Source organism: Sciurus vulgaris, assembly GCF_902686455.1.
Source record: "Sciurus vulgaris genome assembly, chromosome: 4".
NCBI lineage: Eukaryota > Metazoa > Chordata > Mammalia > Rodentia > Sciuridae > Sciurus > Sciurus vulgaris.
This window is the reverse complement of record NC_136464.1, coordinates 140,779,771-140,802,174: the sequence shown is the minus strand read 5'-3', so window position 1 is coordinate 140,802,174 and position 22,404 is coordinate 140,779,771. Positions and strand designations below refer to the sequence as shown.

General features: G+C 37.5%; 1 protein-coding gene across 3 annotated transcripts in view; it reads left to right on the top strand.

Moving 5' to 3' along the window:
• EPSTI1 (epithelial stromal interaction 1) overlaps window positions 1-22,404 on the top strand; it is a 97,487-nt gene that overhangs the window by 5,445 nt on the left and 69,638 nt on the right. For all 3 annotated transcript variants that reach the window (XM_079136961.1, XM_079136962.1, XM_079136963.1), the window contains exons 2-5: window positions 14,055-14,113; window positions 16,111-16,194; window positions 19,572-19,645; window positions 20,380-20,463. In XM_079136961.1, the coding sequence (XP_078993087.1) occupies window positions 14,055-14,113; window positions 16,111-16,194; window positions 19,572-19,645; window positions 20,380-20,463 (301 nt within the window). The remainder of the gene's footprint in view (window positions 1-14,054; window positions 14,114-16,110; window positions 16,195-19,571; window positions 19,646-20,379; window positions 20,464-22,404) is intronic.

Here is a 22,404-nt window from a genome sequence, read left to right as displayed (position 1 = left end):
AAGGAAACTATCAGCAATGGGAAGAAAGAGCCTACAGAGTGGGAGAAAATCTTTGCCAATCATACTTCAGATAGAGCACTAATCTCCAGAATCTATAAAGAACTCAAAAACTCTACAACAAGAATGCAAATAATCCAATCGACAAATGGGCTAACGAAATGGACACTTCACAGAAGAAGATCTACAAGCAATCAACAAACATATGGAAAAATGTTCAACATCTCTAGTAATAAGAGAAATGCAAATCAAAACCACCCGAAGATTCCATCTCACCCCAATTAGAATGGCGATTATCAAGAATACGAGCAACAACAGGTGTTGGCGAGGATGTGGGGAGAAAGGTACACTCATACATTGCTGGTGGGGCTGCAAATTAGTGCAGCCACTCTGGAAAGCAGTGTGGAGATTCCTTAGAAAACTTGGAATGGACCCTCCATTTGACCCAGCTATCCCACTCCTTGGCCTATACCCAAAGGACTTAAAATCAGCATACCACAGAGATACAGCCACATCAATGTTCATAGCTGCTCAATTCACAATAGCCAGACTGTGGAACCAACCTAGATGCCCTTCAATTGATGAGTGGATAAGGAAACTGTGGTATATATACAATGGAATATTACTCAGCCATAAAGAATGATAAAATTATGGCATTCGCAGGCAAATGGATGAAATTGGAGAATATCATGCTAAGTGAGATAAGCCAATCTCAAAAAGCCAAAGGACGAATGATATCGCTAATAAGTGGATGATGACACATAATGGGGGGTGGGAGGGGTTAGTGTTAGGGTTAGGGAGGGAGGCAAGAATGGAGGATGGAAGGACTATATAGAGGGAAAAGAGGGGTGGGAGGGGTGGGGGGGGAAGGGAAAAAATAACAGAATGAATCAAACAACATTACCCTATGTAAATTTATGATTACACAAATGGTATGCCTTTACGCCATGTACAAACAGAGAAACAACATGTATCCCATTTGTTTACAATTTAAAAAAACAAGAAATAAATAGTGAAACAACTGGAAAAAGCATTGTGTTTGTTTTGCATTTTGTAAAGAATTTTGTATAAGTTAAAGATGGACTATAAGGTGGGATGTAAAATAATAAGGTCATTAAATTTTCATATTAAATTTTTATAATCACCATATATTGAAACTCTGAAGTATGGTTTCTTATATCTAAGAACTTAAATAAACATCTGAACTTGTTACAGAAAATGGTCTTAACCCATTTTGTCTCATGATCCCAGATGTGGAACACCTGTAAAACTTAAATATGATATATAATAAACAACTGTATAATAATATTAGTTAATATGTAAGTTCTAGATTATGAATTCCAACCCATTTTAATGTACCTGGGTCAATTTCATTGAAATATTCACAGAATTGAAATCTTGGGACTTAATGAGTTAAATCAAGTGCAAGTTTTTGCAGTTATTTGTGCCTATAAGAACTGCTTTCACTATTTCTTCCTCGCTGCAGCATTCCAGATTTCAATTTCCTCTCTCCATATGATTATGAGGAAATGGGTTTTGCCCATAGATGCTAAATGGCATGAAAGCATTGGCTTATTACTCCTTCCTGGAGATGAAGAACTGGATAATGCTGACGTCCCTTTCAGTGTTATGAAATAATAGTACATCGGAAGAGAGGATCTATGATTGATTCTAATGAGTAATCTTCCTGATGTCTTAATATAGGTGGATTTTCATTGGGGAATTATTTAACTCAGTCCCTAGGCAAGGTTCACAAGCATTCAGGAAGTTTGTAAAGTAACAGATAGTATTTAACCCCTAATCATAATGATATGATTCAATAAATTGGGTAGGTGTCTCAACAATGACCAGATTCAATACCTAACTAGTAGTGCCTTGCCTATTTTACTTATTTGTGAAGTGATAAATGTAAAGAAGCATTGCAATACTGTGGTAGCATACAGTAAATTAGTGGTGGTTGGAATAGTTTAACTGAATACTCCTGAAAGTTCAAAATAAACAAAATCAATAACAATCAGATTCTTCATATATCTGAAATGCTTAACTATGTCCTGGGCTAAGTGTGTCACATACATTATTGAATTTTATCTTCATAGTAAACACTTTGCCACTTCACATAGGAGGATACTGAGTTGTGGAAGATAAAATGTTCTCATTCCTTTTCTTATTCATAGAGTCAGCATTCCAACCTATCTGCAAAAGTCTGGACCTTGTCTATTAGAGCTGGAGGAAGGAGTGATACTGCAAGCTAGCTGATGTCCTATTTTATTTTCACATCAAGAAGAGAAATTCTATGGGACAGAGTGTTAATATAGGAACAGTAATATGAAATTTATTTATGACTGTAGGGGAAAAAATATCTCTTATTCATCCTTAGGATCATGTTTGAGACCCCTCTAACAAAAGACAGATTAACAAGAGAAAAGCAAACAAATTTACTTAATATGAATTAAAAAAAATTTTTTTTAGTTGTAGATGGACACAATACTTTAATTTTATTTATTTTTATGTGGTGCTGAGAAAGTGTCTCACACTTGCTAGGCCAATGTACCACTGAGCCACAACTTGAGCCCCTACTGTAAATTTTGTATGACCTGGGAACCTTCTGAAATGAAGATCCAAAGAAACAGAAACCTATTTTTTATGTTTAGAACTGATGAAGGGTGGACTCTCATGTAGAGGTATGATCGGTCAAAAGGGGGTATAATAATAACCTCCTTTTGTTTAATGGTAATAAACTGGGGAATCTCAGCAAGCCTGTATTGCACGGATTCTTCTTTATGTCTCTCTACCTTCACTCTTTTCCTCTTTTCCTCTGGGTATAGGGAGGATTGCTCTGAAATGGCCTGCTTTAGAGAAAGGTCAGAGAATTCTTTTATGGCCTACTTCAAGTGGCCAATGGTGGGGAAGGTCAGAGAGACATTCCTGTCTCTGCTGTGTTCTTAAATGCCATGGTGCCAACACAGCTTTAAAATGATTTAGGTAGAAAAGTAGCTTGCAAGAGCTGAGTTTTTTGTGAGAATCTTCTTTTCTGTGCTGCTTTTCACAAATGACAGAGAGCTAGATCAGTTCTCTCACTGTTACTGTTTCTGAGCAACCTCAACCATATGGTGACTTCTGGTCATTTTTCAGACTTCTGACCATAGCCTACTGTGAGCAATTCTTTTGACATCATGACCTAGTGTGTGCCTGAGTATATATGAGGGTATATATAACTGCAGTGAAATTTCACAAAACAGTCTCACCCTTGGTACATGTGATACACTCTGACATTTTCTATTGTTCATTAAAAATAAATCTATTGAATTGATTTCATAACCCATTAGTGCGTTACCACCTACAGTTTGAAAAGCATGGTTCTATGTACGGCAAAACAGATTGAGTGGATGGAAAGAAAAGACATTTTAGTTTGATTAAATCAAATTTACCTTCCTGTTTATATAGGAGGGTAGAAATTATGGTCCTGTTTAGAATGAATTTCCAACTTTTCTGCTCCTCAGTATGGTATGCATTTGCCGTCTGCCAAGTCTTGGGGAGCAATCATTTTTGTTCAAATACAGTATCATCAAAAATGAATGGACATTTTTCCAAAGTCTTTGACAGCTGAAACAGTGAAACAATAAATCAACAGGATGATGAAAGCTTGAAAATACATAATACCTATAATGATCAGTAGAAGCAGGGAAGAAATGAGGGAAAAATGAGACTTAGTTCAATTACACAGTAAGGTTACTTACTTCAAAGTCAGCAGAGTGCTGTAAGGTTATACATATTGTTAAGGTTAATTGCATCTATTCAGAACATATTTGAATCTGAAACAAAAGCTTAAGAGAAAAAAATAATCAAAGGGAGTAGACTGCCTTTGAAGGGTCTGTTCTACATCAGAACATCAGCTGATGATGGTTCCTTTGTTCTGTAATGTTTGTAATCCCCCCAAATATGAAGACTTAAAAGACAATCCATTAAAGTCCTGTAGAAAAACTGAAGGCATTTATCATCGTTAAAATTCAAGGACTGGTATTACCCAGTGTTTGTTTTACTAAGATACTAGTGAGAGCAGAATCCTCGTGCTACCTAATCTTCTAAGAATATCTGAGCCCCTCTCTTAAGAAATACTTATTTTAAATATTTCCTCATTTAAAAGTCTTTGAACTACTTTTTCCTGATTATAGCAGTAAAATATCTGCTTGTTAAAAAATCTCAAACATGACCAAGATAATATAGAATGTGAAAGTTCCCTGTAATTCTGGCTAGAAATAAACGTTTTAAAGTATATTTACATTTAAAGTGCTTAAACCCTTTTTAGTATGAAGAGATCTTTATTTTTAAGGTGTAGTTTGTGTTCTTTGACTCTTTATGCCAAGTAGAAAATCTTAGACTCCTTATGCCCTTTGATTCTTACAGCCAAGAGAAAGTGATATACAGAAGACATTCTCTTTCTAATCTTTGTTTTAAAATGTGATTGCTATCTACCACATAGGTAGATAACTGTTTTTCACATTGCTTTATTTCTTAGTTGTACAAGGAAACAATCCTTGTCCTCACAGTGGAATCTTGGATAATATCTCCTGTGTCATCTTTCTAAAAATGTTTAAACTAATCTAATCACGAGGAAACAATTTTTTAAAAAATCCAGATTGTGAAGCATTCTAGAAGACAAATTTAGTTGGACCCTTTCAAAATGTCATTCATGAAAGGAAGAAAAAAGTCAAGGAAATAGCTTAGATTATGAGTCCACAGACATGCATAATTCATAATGGGATATAGGATGAGGTGGGAATAGTGAGGAATATTAAAATTGAAAGGATTTGGAAATTTGAATATAATTAGGTAATACTGTATTAATAAAGTATGATACTTTATTAAGTATGGGTGTGATACTGTTATTATGGATAAGTAGGAGAATGTCTTTGCTCCTTGAAAATACAGGCTAAAGTTTTTAGGGATGATGTATCATGACCCTGAGCTTACTTTCATACAGTTCAGGAAAAAAAAAAAAAAAAAAAAAATAGGCCAGAAAAAACAAATGTGTAAAACATTAACAATTGGTAAATACAAGTAAATACTAATTAATGGCTATTCATTTTACTAATGTTTAAATTTTGCTTGTTAGGCTTAAAATTTAAGATTAAAAGTTGGAGAAAAATTAATTCTAGGTAATATCCTAAAGCTCAGGATATTTCTTTTCTCTTTTGAAAACTAGAGAACTTAAACGAAGATTTGTCATGGAGCTGAATACTTAAGTTCACTGTAGGTATATTTCATTATGTTGAAGAGCAAAGCCTGGGCTCAGAACTATGCTACCATTCGAAAAGGAAGGGTAGCTCTTTAAAAGAGATATTTATCAGTACCACTTTGTTTCATGGACCAGTTCTTATTACTCCTGTGACACAAAGAAAAGACTCAGAAATCAGGATACTAATTTTAGAGAAGAGCAGGATTTTGATGTTAGAGGGAAGAGGCGGAACCAAGGATGTAAAAAAAAAAATTGGAAAAACTAAATACATATATATATATATATATATATATACACACACACACATATACATATGTATGCATGTATACATTAATAAATATGCAAAGATGAAGCAAAGTGATTAAGTCATAGCACTAAAAAGATGTATTAGTGATCCAGAGCCAGATTGTATTATATATAATAAAATAGGTGTCATCATTACACATGAAGTAGACATTCTCCATTGTCATCTTACACAAGGCTTTATATCCTCCCTATAAAATAAGTCTGAAGGTAGATTGTACAGGGGTTTTACAGTACAAATAATAGGCAATCATAAGAGAAAATTTGTTATTTTCCAGTGTTGTCCTAAGCACTTTATATCCATACCTTATTAGGTAGTTATTAGCCACATCTTACAGGTGAAAAATAGAAAAGCTAATTTGTTCAAAATTATGTAGTTAGGAAGTAGGAGAATTAGGGTTTGAAGTCAGGCAGTTTGGCATAGATTAGCATGAATGAGGTGGTTTTACAGAGGGCCAGACTGCTTTCTGTGCTGAAATCCTTATGCATGACTTCCATATTCAAGATGCTACATTGACCAAGATAGCTGTTCGAGCACATGGTTACCATTTTAGCCTTCCAGGAAGGGGAAAAGCAACAGAAAGCTTTTCCTATCTGTCTGTCTTCATTTAAAGGGACTTTTAAATAAATCCCTTTTAAGGTCTTCCACTTACATCTTAGTGTCCCAAACTTAACCACGTTTTTACAACTAGCTATAAAGGTTGCAGACTACAGTCTTTTAATTGGGCAGATCATCAACTTGAGTAATATAGTAGTGCTATTAGTAAGGAGGAAGTGAGAAGGAATGTTGGGAAGGACCAGTATCTTTTCTAGTTTAAGAATTGAGGAGAGTCAGACATAAGTGAAAATAAATAATGTGATCAAACTGTCTGTTGGACTTTGGAAATGCAAATGGGATATCCAAGTTAAAAAAAAAATTAAATGTAGTTCATACTCCTTGAATGATTTCAAAGAAAACTATAAAAATTTTCTTCTGGATAATTGTCTGTGCAAAGCTTTTTGCTTTGTACATCCTGCAGGATTATTAATCATAGTGAATATTTGAAACAACTGAAATGTCTGAGTTATATTATAATGTATACATATTGTGAAATACTATATAGCCATTTAAAGAAACCACTTACAAATGAAAGCAGGGTATGCAATTGTACTTAATAAATGATTGCAAACTAATACAGTCTGTAGAAAACATTGATTGGTTGGACATTCACCCAAGTAAAACTATAATCGTCATCATCGAGAGGTGAGATTGCAAGTAACTTTTAAGTATTCAAAAAAAGTTATTTGCCTTTTCTTCTATATTTCTTTCAAAATTTGAAATGAAAAAAATTCATTTTTAATGCATAGTTTGAGATATACATCACTCTTTCTTGCATTTCTGGTTTTCTCTAAGTCATAGATAACTTGAGGAGCAATGATTAAGATTTGGACATAATCAAGCTTTAATAAGGCCAGGCACAGTGGCATACACCTGTAATCTAGTTACTCATGAGGCTGAGGCAGGAGGATAGCAAGCTTGAGGCCAGCATTGGCAACTTAGTGAGACCCTATCTCAAAATAAAAAATAAAAATGACTGAGGATGTAGCTCAGTGGTGGATAGTTCTTGGTTTCAATCCCCAGTACCCTCCCTCAAAATCTTTTAATTATAAAAGAGAATACAATAGCTCCTTTGATAAATGGTTTTGATGCAAATGACAATTTCCTTATCATTAAGCTATGCTCTCCCACTGCCACCTCACTACTAGGGCTTAAACCTGAGACCTTCCTGCATGGTAGGCAAGCACTCTACCATCCCCTCTAAACTATACTTTAAAAGAATGTTAATCCTTACTATTCTTTTCTTGGGAAAGGCAGTCCTTCTTGGGCTTCTTACATTCTTAAATGTTTTGCTGAATGTGTCAAGTCCTACTACTCTTCAACCTGAGTTATTCCTTAGGGTTGTTTATCTAGCTGGCACCCTTGAGAGATAAGTACACTTGCCCCAAGACAAAGACCAGCCTTGCTTACTTTATAAGCAATAAAAGTGTGTATGCTATACACACTATAAAAGTGCTATAAAAGTGGTGGTTCCCCAAACTTAGTGTTTCTCAGTATTAGATTTATTAGTGTAAATATAGCATGTATGTGTCATCCATCATGTTGCCCCATAAGATCTTGGGCCAGAGAAAACATGTAAATAAGCTGAATGGTCTTAATGCTTGTGCCATGAATCTTTCTTCTCTGACCTAGGAGCCTCTTGTCTCCTGCCAGCATCCATGAAACAGTAATGAGTTAATTTAGTCACTTGAAAGTAGAAGCAAATCAAATCCCAGACCTGACATCTCTGTGTTCTGAACACATCATTTCCTGTAGCCACATTCATTGAGGAAGCTATTTTGGACATTTTTCAAGTATAGCTATCAATTGATCCCCACATCTACTTCTATGCTGGGTTTTTGGCCTCTTAAAAATGGTGATTATTTGCAATATTATATATTGTATACTTTTTTTTGGTTTTGTATTTTTAGGGCAATTTCTTCCTGTTAACTTTCTTTGTCATCTGTATTTATGTGGAAGTGTTTTTAAGTGAAGAAATACAACAACTCAGGTCCACTCTGTATAGTTGCACAGGTTGATAACTGTACAGACTTGCCCAGCTAAGGTGGAAATGCAGAACTGAAATAATACCAAGCTGTGTGCCCCATTATGGGGTTACTTCCACCTGAAAAAAGGGGCACAAATTTCTAATTTGCATAAATTTATGATGACTTACTAAGATGAAGGATACCCAGATTGTATGTGGCATTTGCCCCTCTTTCTTATTTCCATAAAGGCATCCTATGTAACAAAATCCCTGATGATCTCTTGCTTGCTTATCTTTACCTTCTGGGTGTCTATCTTAGCCTTCTATCAGAGACAGTGAGTTATACTGATGAAAAAACTAAGCAATTTCACATCGCCTTCTTGAGTATGTGGATGATATTTTAGGCACTATAGTTTCCGTGACCAAAGAGGATGTCATAAGCCCTCTTACTCACAAGATGTAGAATCCTGGATCAGGGGTGGTATAAGGCTTGGGATCAAGGGTGATTTGCTCAGCCTGATCTTAATTTTGTTTGTTCTGGGGTATGGATGGGAGTATTTAGTCTATTTGAAAAAGAACTTCTTGAAAACTTAATGCCTCAAAAATTTTGCCTTATGTATAAACTTCAATTCCTACATTAAAAATCATGTAACAAAAGCCAACATGGAATCTCATATCTAGAAAAATATCCAATGCTTGATATCCCAAATCCTTTTTTTTTTTTTTTTACAATTTACACATTCCTAAGGACAACGTTTTCTTGAACTATGAAAAACATTAAGCCAATTATTTTTGTAGAGTAGTAGACTTTATATGTCTACTATTCTGCCTGATATTATCTCCAACTTAGTCATCTACCTCTTTCTAAATTTTCACTTTTGACTGTCTTACTTTTTCAGTCAAACCAGTGTTGTTCCTAATTAGAAATTTAAATTACATCTGGTGTAGTTTGTACACACCAGGGGATATATTTATGTAATACTTTTAGTCAGCCAAGATACTTTTCCTAGATTCAACATAACATCTTTTTCATAGAGTGCTTATTGATGAGATGTTATAAAAAATTGTGCAAGAATGTACATGTGAGATGTGGTTGTATAACCCAGAGAGACTTCATGAAGAAAACATGTCTTTCATATCTTTTTCCTTTATGGCACAGAGAGTTATTTTTATTTTTCTTGGGCTAGTCTTTCAGATGTTCCTCCTTTAGTCTGTCTCACAGATGTGTGCTGTTGGGAAGTGAAAGCAATCTCACCAATTGAGACATTTCATTAAATTTCAATGAGATAATTAAGGAAACTCATTTTCAAAAATATATATTTGTTTCAGTGGCTTAAATGTTGCTTAATCAGGAAATGAGCAGAATGCTAAATCTAGGTAGCTTAGTCTTGCACAGATCAACAGCTCAGGAGTCAGCCTGTTGAAAGGAATGCTATAGAGGTGAAAACAGAAAAGTCCTTTGCTATAGGGGGAAGCTAATTGGTCAAAAACATTAATAAATCAGACTTGATATTCATGTCAAGAAAAAGCTATGAGAAGGGATGAATATTTTTATCTATAAGCATTTCACTCTGCCATATGATATTAAAAAGTAAAAAGCATATCCTTAGTCCAAAGCTCCTTTTCTTATTGCAAGAATGAGGAATAAAAGCTAAATTACTTGGCACGACTTTCTTGTGTATATTTTAAATGTTTTAGATTTGGCATTTTCAGTCAATAAAATATTGCTGCAAGTGTTACCCAGGAATTCTCTTAACATAAAACATGCATTACATTAGGACCACTGTTGGGGTTATGCTGAGCTTGCTTTTGATTAAAAACCTCTAATTCCAGGGCCAGGAATTTTTTTCCCTCTTTTCATGTCCCTGTACTGTGTATGGCTGGCTGTGTCCTACACACATGGGTGAGCGATTGTGTGCTATAGTCCTAAGACTAAAGAGTGTAGTATGTCACAGGTTGTACCCTTAGATTTGATATTGCAGAATACAGTCTTGTATAAACAGATTGATATTTGTTTCCAAATCTTTTCTAAAATTTCCATGGCTTAGAAAATTAATTCTTAGCAAACTCCTGGTGAGGAAACATTTGTGCCCTTTCAGAGTCTGTCCTTGAAGGCTCTACTTTCTATTTCCTAACTATTCTTCTTCCCTAAAGTTTTTTACTCCTTTGGGGTCTCTGAATCTCCTCAGGCTTGACTTTTGACTACCTACATCATCCCATTTTAACACTTACTTGAATATCCTAGTGGGGTGCCCTGCTGGTTTCTTGGATTATTCCTAACTGAAGTACAAGTTATGTTAAAGTGGCCCGAATAAATGTTTTGGTATCTCCTCTCACTCCCCGTAAGCCCCTAATATTTTAAATCCTTAATATGTGTTCAGTGAAGTGTTTGCATCATTCTGCAGTCTATCAAGGGGCTGAAGTTCAAGGAAAGTCATATAGGCTTTCTGTATTGAATTGAAAAGTTAGATGCAGATCGGTAACTGATCTATTTCAAGAGTTCTGGGTTTGAGTCCTAGTCCTATTGCTTAATTAACCTTGTGATCTTTAGTACATGATTTAATCTCTGTGTCTTTATCGAAGATTTATTAATCCCTGAATTCTCTTTCAGCCAAAATATCCTAAAATAGTGTCTTAGCCCTTTTGTGCTGCTGTAACAGAATATCTGATGATGGGAAATATATTTTAAAAAGAGGTTTATTTTGCTCACAAATCTGGTGACTAGAAAGTCCAGACAGCTTGGCACTACATCTTGCAAGGGCCCCCTGGCTGCATCACAAAATGGTGAAGAAGCAGAAGCGGAAGAGGGCATGTGTAAGAGACCAAGCACATGGGTGACTTTGCTTTATAATAAACTTTCAACCAATCCAGTCCTAGGAGATCTAAAGCACTCCTGTGAGATGGGCATTAATCCCTTCTAAGGATGGTGCTACCAGGACCCACAATGCCTCTTATAGGTCCCACCACCTCTCAGCATCATAACTGTGGGACAAACCTCAACACGAGTCTTGGTGGGGACGAATCATATTTGAACCCTAGCAGGCAGCCTGATGGATCTGTAGCAGTGACTCTCCAAGTGCGGATACCTAGTTCAAGAATATCAGCATCACCTGAGAATATGTTAAAAATGAATCTTGTTGAAAGTTGCCCCAGAGTTACTGAATTAGAAACTCTGCCCTTTAACAAACCTGCCAACAAGCCCTCGGGGTGATTCTGATGCCTGATAAAGGTTAAGAACTGCTGATCTGCCGTATAGGCAAAATCCCTGGTATAGTGGGAAGCTCTACTCCAGTCTTAGCAGACGTTGAAGATTGTGCATAATTTCATGGTTGGCATTTAAATCCACTATCTCGTTTCAGCTTTAAGACTCTGTGGAATGGCTCAACATTGCCTCCTATTCAGGTTTCCAGGTACTATCCACAGAATTGCAGTTCCCAAGCTCCTATAAAGTACTGCCAATTGAGGAGTGAAAAATCTTTCTTAGGGTGAACAAAGAATATGTAACGGATAAGGGATTAATTTCCAATGGCAGTATCCTAATTTTGTATTCATAACGGTATATGCATGCTAGGCTACACATGCAAAGTCTGCTGATATACATTAGGTAATTGGGCATCCAGCAGCCCCATTTGCATGCAAAGGTGGTTGCACACCTCACATTTACAACTTTAAAATTAAAGCCCAGTTTGAAGCTGGATGAAGGTTCACAGCTAGGAAAATAATGAGATAAGGAAGAAATGGCTTCTGTTAATCAGCACTTTTGGCCTCTACTATTCATTCTTTGCTAATTTTCCCTTTGAAATTGTATATTGCAGGTTGAAGAGAGAATTCTAAGAGAATCTGGGGGTTTAGGAGGAAAAAAAACTACAGTTATAAGCTGGTTGTGATTATCCACAGTATTTCCTTTAAAACTGTAACCAGACTTACACTGTGGTCTGTTGCTGGCCTGAATTTTTGCTTTATGAAGTACTTGTGTGCTTCTGGGACCGTGTGCGTCAGTTCAAGGATGAGCCAACCCCAGCATAGACTCACAGACTAGATTTGAGCCATCATTTTATTTTAATTCAGCTTGCAATTTATCACACAGCTACTTTGTGCCAGGCACTGTGTCATGGACCAGCACACACATCAATCATCCAGCTTCTTTTCAAGTCTCACAATATTTCAACAGCTTTCTGGTACCTCATGGCTGAATATATTTGTTTACATGAATTCTTCCCTGATCCCTCTGTTTGACATCCTTCTTTGCTTCTGTGAACTCCTGATTATGTTCAACTCATATTCTTGAGAGAATGTGGAACCCAGTGGACTCAGATTTAATAAAGGTCAAAGCCTAAAAGCATAAAATGGTAGCCAGTTGGCTACTCAGATGGGTTATCAAGAGTTGTCTCCATTGTAAATGGACTGAATTCTGTTTGTGGGCACGAGAATGCCACACTGTTTCTGTTGTCTTAATGTCGGTCACATGGAGGAGAACGTCAATCTGGATTTTTTTCCTTTTTATTTAGCTTTTCCTTATTCTTACTGGTGCATTATTGTACATAAAGGTGGGATTTGTTATTACATAGTTATACATATGCACAATATAAAAATGTAATTTGGCCAGTATCATTCTCCACTATTTCCTTTTCTATCCCTTCCTACCTCCCCGGGATCCCTTTCCTTTGTTCTATTGCTCTCCCTGTGATTTTCACAAGAACCCTTGCTTTTTATTTTTTTCTCTCTAGCATCCACATATGAGAGAAAACATACAACCCTTGACCTTCTGAGTTTGGCTTATTTTTGCTTAACAACCTTCTTAAGGAGACTGCCAGTCCTTTAAAAAATATATATTTTTTAAAATTTTTGCAGACTGCATTTTGATTCATTGTACCCAAATGGGGTTTATCTTTTCATTTCTATGGTTGTACACAATGTAGATTCACACCATTCATGTAATCATACATGTACATAGGGTAATGATGTCTGTCTCATTCCACCATTTTTCATACCCCCCTCATTTCCCTCTACATAATCTGAAGTTCCTTCATTCTTCTCTCACCCCCACTCTTATTATATATCATCATCCACTTATCAGGAAAAACATTTGACCTTTGGTTTTTTGGGATTGGCTTATTTCACTTAGCATGATATTCTCTAGTTCCATCCATTTATCTGCAAGTGCCATATATTATTATTCTTTATGGCTAAATAATATTCTGCTGTATATATATACCACAGGGATTCACCCACAAGTGCCACCTGGAGGAACAATGGAGCCCTACAGGGATGGTACCAAGAACTAGCGGTGAAGTGGTTCTAACGAGATCTTGTCTCTTCATCCACTGCTTTATGTTTTCATATTTGACTCTGTATATTTGTCTTACTCTGACAACTACAGTGCAAGATGGTGGAACAGACCCAGATCTTAAGAAATTTATCTTCCACAGTTCCCATTTGATGATGAGAATCATTAATATATGTGGTGTCCCCCTAAAAGCTCATATGAGGGACAATGCAAGAAGGTTTGGAGGAGAAATGATTGGGTCACAGCCTTAACCTAGTCAGTGAATTTATCCCTGAGGGGATTAACTGAGTGGTAACTGGAGACAGGTGGGGTATGGCTGGAGGAAGTCATTCATTGGGAGCTTTGCTACGGTGTATATATTTGTATCTTTGAGTGGAGTCTCTCTCTCTGCTTCCTGAACATAATGTGAGCCCCTTCCTTCTGTCACACTGTCCACTGTGATGTTACGGCTCACCTCAAGCCCTGAGGAATGGAGCCTGCTGTCTATGGATGGAGACTTTTGAAACCATGAGCCCTCCAATAAACTTTTTTCCCTAAAATTCTCCTTGTCAGATATTTCAGTCACAACAAAGAAAAAACTGACTGAACCTGCACAGCATATTAGAAGGTGGTTTGTATGCATTAGTAGTTTCTCATGCCAGTAACCATTTTTTCCTCTTCATTGTAGCACAGGTGCATATACTATGATTGCACCAAATGAAAGCCGGAGACATCAGATACAGAGGAGTATGTATATTTAATTTAACATTCAGAATGCATCTCATTTTCTTTACAATTGGTTTGTTTTTGGCCTGAAGTATTTATCTGTTCTGATTCATTTAGATGCACTGGATCTCAACAAAGTTTTTCTTTTTTAATTTTAGCAGTTTTAATTATATATTTAAAATTATTCTATTGTTAACCCTTCTAAATTTGTTGCTCATGGTATGATTGTAAATCTTGGATTTCTGTGGGGCTTAAACAATTTTGCATCTATTACGAGTAGACCAGTCTTGTCCCTAAATAGTTGGGTTTTAATGGTACTACAAACACTTTTGAAACAAATTAAATACCAAATAGATCATGAAATAATCTTTATTATTCTTGTTTTATCCCATCTTCCTTAATGGAATTTTGCTTTAGCTTCTGTGCTCCATAATTTTGTAACTATCCAGCCTACCCCTGGCTGTTTTTATTTGTGCAATTTCATTTTCTTCTCTAGATTCTTCTCCTTAAGGGCAGGGGCTACATCTTTCTCACTTTTGTGGTCCTTATACTGTGTTTTTAAAAAGTATTTTTTTAGTTGTCAATGGACCTTTTATTTATTTATACGTGGTGCTGAGAATTGAACCCAGTTCCTCACACGTGTTAGGTAAGCACCATGCTACTGAGCCACCCCAGCCCATGTCTATAACATGTTTAACTGAAATACAGTAAATATAAATGGGGTCATTTAAAGTTATCTTTTAGTAGTTGCGAGGAGACCTCAAGTTTGTTCAGTTCACAATAAAGTTCTGAGACATGTTCAAGTCAGACTATGATACTAGTATTGAAATGCTATACTCTTCTTTTTTTAGATGATTGGTAGGTACTTTAATTTTGTGAATAACAATAGGCTTAAGGATACAAGAAGAAAGCACCTGTCCCCACCAGACAAATAGCCCCCTGTGTGGAGCAACGATGGATTAGGACAGAATACCATATGATAACCACAGCTTTGCAGTGACTATGGGAACTGTGGGCATTTGATCAACAGAACCCCCAAAGTTCTGTCATCTTGCTTTTTATTTAAATACTTAACAGGAATTTAAATCTTTTATTTAAATACTTAGCAGGAATTTACATTTTAAATGGTCTGGATTTTGAAATGTTTCAGAATTTTTTTTTTTTCTATTGAAAAATTTTATGAATGGACATTTGTAACTATCAGGTCTGTACTGACCTGTGTGTGTCTCCTGGTGTATCCTATTTATGATGAAAAAATGAATATTTGCATAATGAGCCCTGCTCCTCAGGGAACAGTTTCTACCTAGTGGTCCCAAATGCCAGCAATGAGAGCAGGGGTACCCACCTACAGTGCAACACCCTCACTGCCCTGAGTTGTAATGAGCTTGGGGAATATTTAAAATAGAGTGAACGTGGGCATCAGAATTCTCTGAGAATATGTTTACTTGTGCATGAACAGTTTTTACGGACATGAATTCTAGTTTTATACACATTTTCTGGAGAAAACCTTTAAAATTAATTTGACATAGGGTTTTAAGAATGCTGGAATTTCCTAGGTGTGATGGCATATGCCTGTAATCCCTGCTACTAGGGAGACTGGGACCCGAGTATCAAAAGTTTGAGACCAGCCTGGGCAACATAGACCCTTTCTTAAAATAAAAAGGGCTGGGGAGTATAGCTCAGTGGTAGAGCATTTGCCTTCTGTGTGCAAAGCCCTATGTTCAATCCCAAGCTCTGCAAAAAACAACTACAAACTAAAAAACAAACAAAAAGCCAGAATGGAAGGAAAAACTATGCATTATGCTCCTTTGTTTTGTTTCTCTGTGCAGACACTTGGAGAGAATGTCTCCCCAGAGCGAGCCCAAGGAATTAGGGCTGGATGGTGTCTTCTTTTTCTGGACATCTTGTCCACTAATGCTAGCATGTGATTAATCTGATGATTTCTTCTTATGCTTGAAGTGATCAATTTTCAAAGACTAATACTTGATGATCTGATATTTCTCACCTGGCTTACTTAGTTGCTGCACAAGAACTGTCCAACCTGGAGAAATGGAAGGAGCAGAATAGAGCTAAACAGGTGTATGTGGTGCCAACACTGCTGGGTAAGTGAGCAAACCAGTTGCCTGAAGTGGGAGGCAGGGCCACCCCCGGGCCTCACTAGCACCTCTGTATGCCTCTTTCTACAATAGAGATTGGTTGGTGGGATGGAATGCATTTAATGCTGGGACAAATTAAGTGTGTGGGTATATGGTTGTTCCTGGTTTTCTGCAAGTAGCAAATGTATGATGCCTCAGCTATGTGGGAATAAAGTGATGGCTTAATTGACAAATAATTTAGAGCCTCTTAGATGCTCAGCTCTGAAGAAAGCTTACCTGGGGCGCTGCATATGCCCTGTCATAGCACGAGTCAGGATAAGAGGAAAAGCTATCACAGCATATTAATCATGGCAGTTAATGCTAATGTGAGGAAAATGAAGGGGGAGTCTGTTCCAAAGGCAAGATGAAAGAGAGCTGAAGACCCAGTGGTGGGTGAAAAGACAAATGTCACCTGGGTTTTCATTCTGTGGATAGAGACCTTTGGACTGCTGGAGCTGATGCTGCCAGGGTGATGAATTGTCTGGGCTGCCTCTGCTGGGGTTTGGATCATTCAGAGGGGATGCCACCTAATGTGAATCATTCGCTTTCTTTCTTCCCATTTCTCTACCACCAGCAGCTGAGAACTTAAAGGGCTGGATATAGTTTCCACGGATACAGTTAACATACACTTCTGGAGTCCGGGGCCACTTATTGTCAGATAGTCTTGGAGAAGTATTTTTGTTTTCTTGGATCTAGATAAAAATAAACTAATTTGGAAATCATTGAGTGAGTGAAAGTAATAGTAATCACTATCATTCCCATTTTTCATGAAAAGGGTTAAGCTCAAGTGTCATCTTTATGCCGAATAAGTCAGACTTGAGGAATATAACCAGAAAATAGTTCTTCCTAACCTGCCCCTTTAAACAGCTGTGTGGCACAAGCCTAGCCTTTCCCATGCATGTCCTTTGGATGGAGTGAGAAATTGGATCTTTTTGGGCTTCCTCAAAGAGTTATCAAGCTAGTTCTGAGTGTGAGTCTCCTTTCAGTAATTAATGCTTACTCCTTTCTTTTTCTTTCTTTTTGTCTTTTTCTGGTACTGGGGAGCAAATCCAGGGCTTCATGCCTGTGAGGTGAGTGCTTTACCACTGAGCTTCCAGTCCTAGGCCTAGAGTCCAAATTCTTTTAATGATGGAGGACCCCACCCCCCACCCCCAGCCTCAGGCCAGGTCTGTTCTTGGGAGGAAATTAGCAAATGAAGTAGGGTGGTATAGCTGAACTTTTCTCTATTGAATGCTCGGTTCCCAGATTCTCACTCCTCTAGGGCCAAAGCGGGAGGGGAAAATGAAAGAGGTGAGGTAGTGCACTGAGCCTAGGTGCATGAGGACTCACTGCTGTTTTCCCTCTTGCTCTTTAACTTCTTCAGTATCCCTCCTTCCTTGCCACCCACCCCTCACCTGATTTTCCTGACAAGAGACCATATACTTTTCCACTGGCAGTTTGGCCTCACTGTTGGGAGTTTGGTAAACTCTTTTTAGGGCCCATTGTTCTCTAGGGGATGTTTATAGGCAAGTCCTTTGAGATGGCTTTGGATTGACTTTTTCTCTCCTAAGGCCCACATCGTAAGTACAGGCCACATTGCTCATACTTTCTTCCCATGCATTCTGTAGATTCAGGCCATTTGTGATCCAACCACCTCTTCTTGAGGACCCCTGTGAGTAGCCAGTGGCAGCAGCCTTGTGCTTTTAGGTTCCTGACTTTTCTAGGCATTTTTTTCTTAAACCTAGGGATGCAGGTTGAGATTTCTAAATGATTTTCATTAAATCTCTGCTCATCTTGATGGGCAGATTTTTCCTTTCTCAACAACAAACAGAGGAGATGGGATTAAGAAAGACATCGTTCCTCAGATTTCTATCTCCCTTTCACCTATCCAGCCTCTTTTATAGGCTGAAAGTAGGCTGCCAGTTAAGCTCCTCCAAACTAGTTTTCAGTGACCTCCTTGCAGATCTTTTCTTGGGGCCTGGGCACCTAACCTCCTTTTGAAATTTGGAGCACTTGGTACCTATTATCTTGCAGTCTTAGCAGAAAAATGAGCAAGATTCTCATTTTTAACTTTAAGTTATATAGAGTATCTAGAAATAAGTGTGTGGGGGGAAGCCGGGGGAAGAAGATTCTAGAATGTTTTAAAGATGGGTTTTGAACAGAATCTGTAAGTACTTAGATATTTGGTTTTTCTTCATTTTCCCCCCTAATTCTCAACTCTCTCTTTTTTTTTTTTTTTTTTTTTTTTGTGGTGCTGGGAATCGAACCCATGGCCTTGTGCTTGCAAGACAAGCACTTTACCAACTGAGCTATCTCCCCAGCCCCTTCCCCCATTTCTCTACCACTTAAAATATTGAAATGGTAGGAGATACTGAAAGTTCTTGGAACAATAGATAAAAAGCTTCAACATTGCTCTCTGGTTTTTTTCCCATTGCCCACCAAAGTGATTGAAGGGCCCAAGTCAAATAAGCCTTGTATACTTTTTGAAACTCAGAAGACATCTCTATGTGGTATCTTCATCAGTTCAATTATAAAAACTATCATGAGTGCAATTATTTTAATGTATCTTTTGGGATAGTAAGTCTTGCAGAGAACTGACACTTTTAGTGACCAAAGCACCAGAGAATTATTTCAAAGAACTCTCTCTGCTATGTACATCTAGCCTGTGAAAACACAGAGAAATTCCTAAATGACAATTCATGGATGATGTAAAACTGTGAAGATTTCTGACTCCCAATTATTTTTGGCTTAGAGAGAGCGAGCCAATAATCTGATATCCATGGTTGTTTTCTTGGGTATTTAAAGAAAGAACAATAAATAGCATGGATTGAGAATTAGTGACTAGCGAGATATTTCCATTATAGTTTGAAAGAATAAATTATAAAGACTACATACTTATCTAGTGACAACAGCCCTGAGGGGTTCTTGAGTTTCTCTACTTGAACATAGGTCAATAGAGGTAAAACAAGAAAAGCAGTGGAAGCATCAATGGTCATTATTTTTATTGGTTGCACTCAAGCAGGAAGAATGTTCTAGAATTTCCAGAATAGGCAGTATTTCTTATTGTTTAGCATGACCCTTCACTTATGATTTTGATCTAAGTGAAAACTCTACTACTAATTGAACATTTTTAGTCAAATTGTCTGATTGAAAATATGACCTCATCTTTCTGTTCGGCTGCTTTTCTTCTAAGTAATTGCCATTCTTTAAGGTCTTATTAAGATAACTGGTAATGTTCTTTTTTCTGGGGGTATGAAAATGTTAAAGCAACTCATGTTGTAGACTGCTCCTGTATTAATTAGTCCTTGATGGCTGACATTTCAGCTTAATATTCATGTTTTACCTTCATCGCTTTTTCCCGTTAGGGGGAAGCCAGTCAGAGTCTGAAGTCAGGCAGAAACAACAACTCCAACTGATGCAAAATAAATACCAGCAAAAGGTCAGAATCCATCTCTTTTTGTTTAATTTTGGCAAGGAATTTGAGTACTAGCACTTTCAAGTAACCATGAAATAACACAGTTACTTTACCAAAAGCATAAAACTTTTAAGCCAATTGCAAAAGGCAACTCTCAAAAATCAAAGAAGCCAGGAAGTGAGAACTAAACAAAAACTTCTAGAATTTTTATCCAAGCCATATATATATCAGCATGACCTTTGATCAAGGGGATTTTTTTTCCTAGTTAAATATGTAATCACTATAGTTTAAGTCTACAATGTTTTGAATGTTTTAGTTCCAAAAAAATGGTTTTCTTTATCCAAAGTCTATCATGGAAATGGTACAAAGAAATATTTAAGATACCCAGTGATTTCTACAATGAACACTGTGCATTTTATCATCAGGAAACATTATCTGCCCTTCACCTTTCCACACACACACAGTTATGGAAAGAGAAATAAAGATAGATGGAGACACACACACACACTTACACACACACACATACACACACATCCCAAAGAAGAAACACACTAATTTCATAGGCAGGAGATGTAGCCTTGCCATTCTCTGTGATCTAAGTAGCTTGAAGGAACAACCTATAATCATGGTGAGGTAGAGCAAAACAATACTGTAATTTGCCTTTCATCATAATTTTGAGTTCCAGAAGTTCAGAATGAAAAATGTTTAAATGTTTTTTTTTTTTTTTTTTTGTACTCTGTAATCTCAACACAATTTAGCTAAAAAGACAAGAATCTGTAAGAATCAGGAAGGAAGTGGAAGAAGCCGAACTCCAAAAAATGAAGGCAATTCAAAGAGAAAAGGTAAGAAGGCGGAGAGGATGATTAGCTAGCATTCACTGAGGGCTTTGGGCCGGGTTCTCTTCTACACACTGTCCATATATTAACTCATTTAATCCTTACAGTAATCGGATGAGATAGATATTATCCAATTTTGCAAATGAGGAACTGACAAAGAGAGGGAAGATAACTTGCTCATGGGCCTCAGTCAGTAATTAGAAGAACTAGGATCCATACCCAGGCAGACTGGCCCCAGTGCTCGGATTCTGAATCACCACACTGTCTCACCTCTAAGGTGAGTGACCAAGCTATTGACTGTCTATTTGAACAGAAGGCAAAGCAACTAGGAACAATGGCAATCAATGGTGCATTCTCATAGTTGTATCCAAATGCTGAGTTCTCCAGGGTGAATGTGATATAGGTTGGCATGTCTCTCTTACTGCTGGAGAAAAAGCATTTTGGCCAGCTGTGATGGTGCACACTTGTATTTCCAGCTACTTGAGAGGCTGAGGCAGGAAGTTCACAAGTTCAAGGTCAGCCTGCACCACTTAGCAAGACCCTGTCTCAAATTAAAAGAAAAAAAACAGGCTGGGAATATAACTCAGTGACAGAGTGCTTACCTAGTGAGTGCAAGGCCTTGGAGTTAATCCCAGTACTGTCAAGAGGGAAAGGGAAGGAAAATGAATTTATATTTCAGTATTAGTTATATGATCTATTCTAAACCTCAAAACGATGATTTTGTTGATATAATTTCTGAGGTTTGGGAAAAATCTCTTAAAAATGTTCATCTGGGATGGGGTGATAGTGGTGTGTAGCTCAGGAGAGCACTTTGCTAGCATGCAGGAGCCTATGCTATAAACTGGTCCCTGGCACCACACACACCCACACAAATAAAGAAAAGCTCATCTGCTAGAGAAGAAGGAAGAATGCAGCGTTGTTCCACCTCCACCCCTTCCTCCTGCTCCCATTCTCCACAAGGTCTTCAGCTGCAGTAGATTTTAAGCTGAGTGTTGGAGTTTTGGGGGCAGGGGAGTGACATATGGTGCCAACCATATGTGACACCTTCTTTAAGTGTACGTTCAGGAAACACAATTCCTTTTCCTGATGTCTGCTTGTCTTTCTTTTCTTTCTTTTATCTTTTAATGATTGCATATTGGATCAAAATTTAAACCTGCTTATCAAGCCACAAATGTTTTTCATATGAAATACAAACCTATTGTAGGAGCTGATGTCAGGTAGAGCAGTAGATGTTAGCCATTCAGAAGTGGCATATTTCACATTGCCAGTGTGAAAATGGCCAAGGGAGATGGTAATGACTATTCTGATGGAACACTCATCCTTTAAAATGCATGACAAATATGCACATGGACACCAGGCCGCAGAGCACTGTCCCCAGGCAGAATGGAGGCTCCTGGGAAGCCTGAGGCAAGGAGCCAGGCAGCTATCACCACCCAAGAGCCTCTAGCTTGGTCTCTGATCTTGACCTCCCTATCATCCTGTCCTTCAGTTTTCCCTCTCTCTCAGGAGGGGTCACAAGGGGACATTGGATCTCCATTTGATGGGTCACCAGCTATGTGTGTAATAGTCAGGTGAGAGTGAACTGAATCTTGCATTTGTGACTGTCCTTTGATCCTAAATGAACTGGAGGGTGTGAAAGGCAGTTAGTTTTTATTCAGTCATGTCAATGGGAGAGCTAATTATATGGGTGAAGGGGAGATTTGGAGAGGACCCTGGGATGCTTTGTTTAAATATACATTCCCTAGATTAGAGGATGTCGATGGCATTATATACTTCCAGTAGTGTGCTAAAGCCACCCTCAGACTGGTTCATGAGAATGAATTGTTACATTTTCAAGATTTTCTTGAGTTAGTTGTCCTCATGGTTGCTTGAAACTGACTATGGTGGGAATATTTACACTACAGCAATGAGCATATGCTACAAATCAACCTGCCCTTTTTGTTTCTG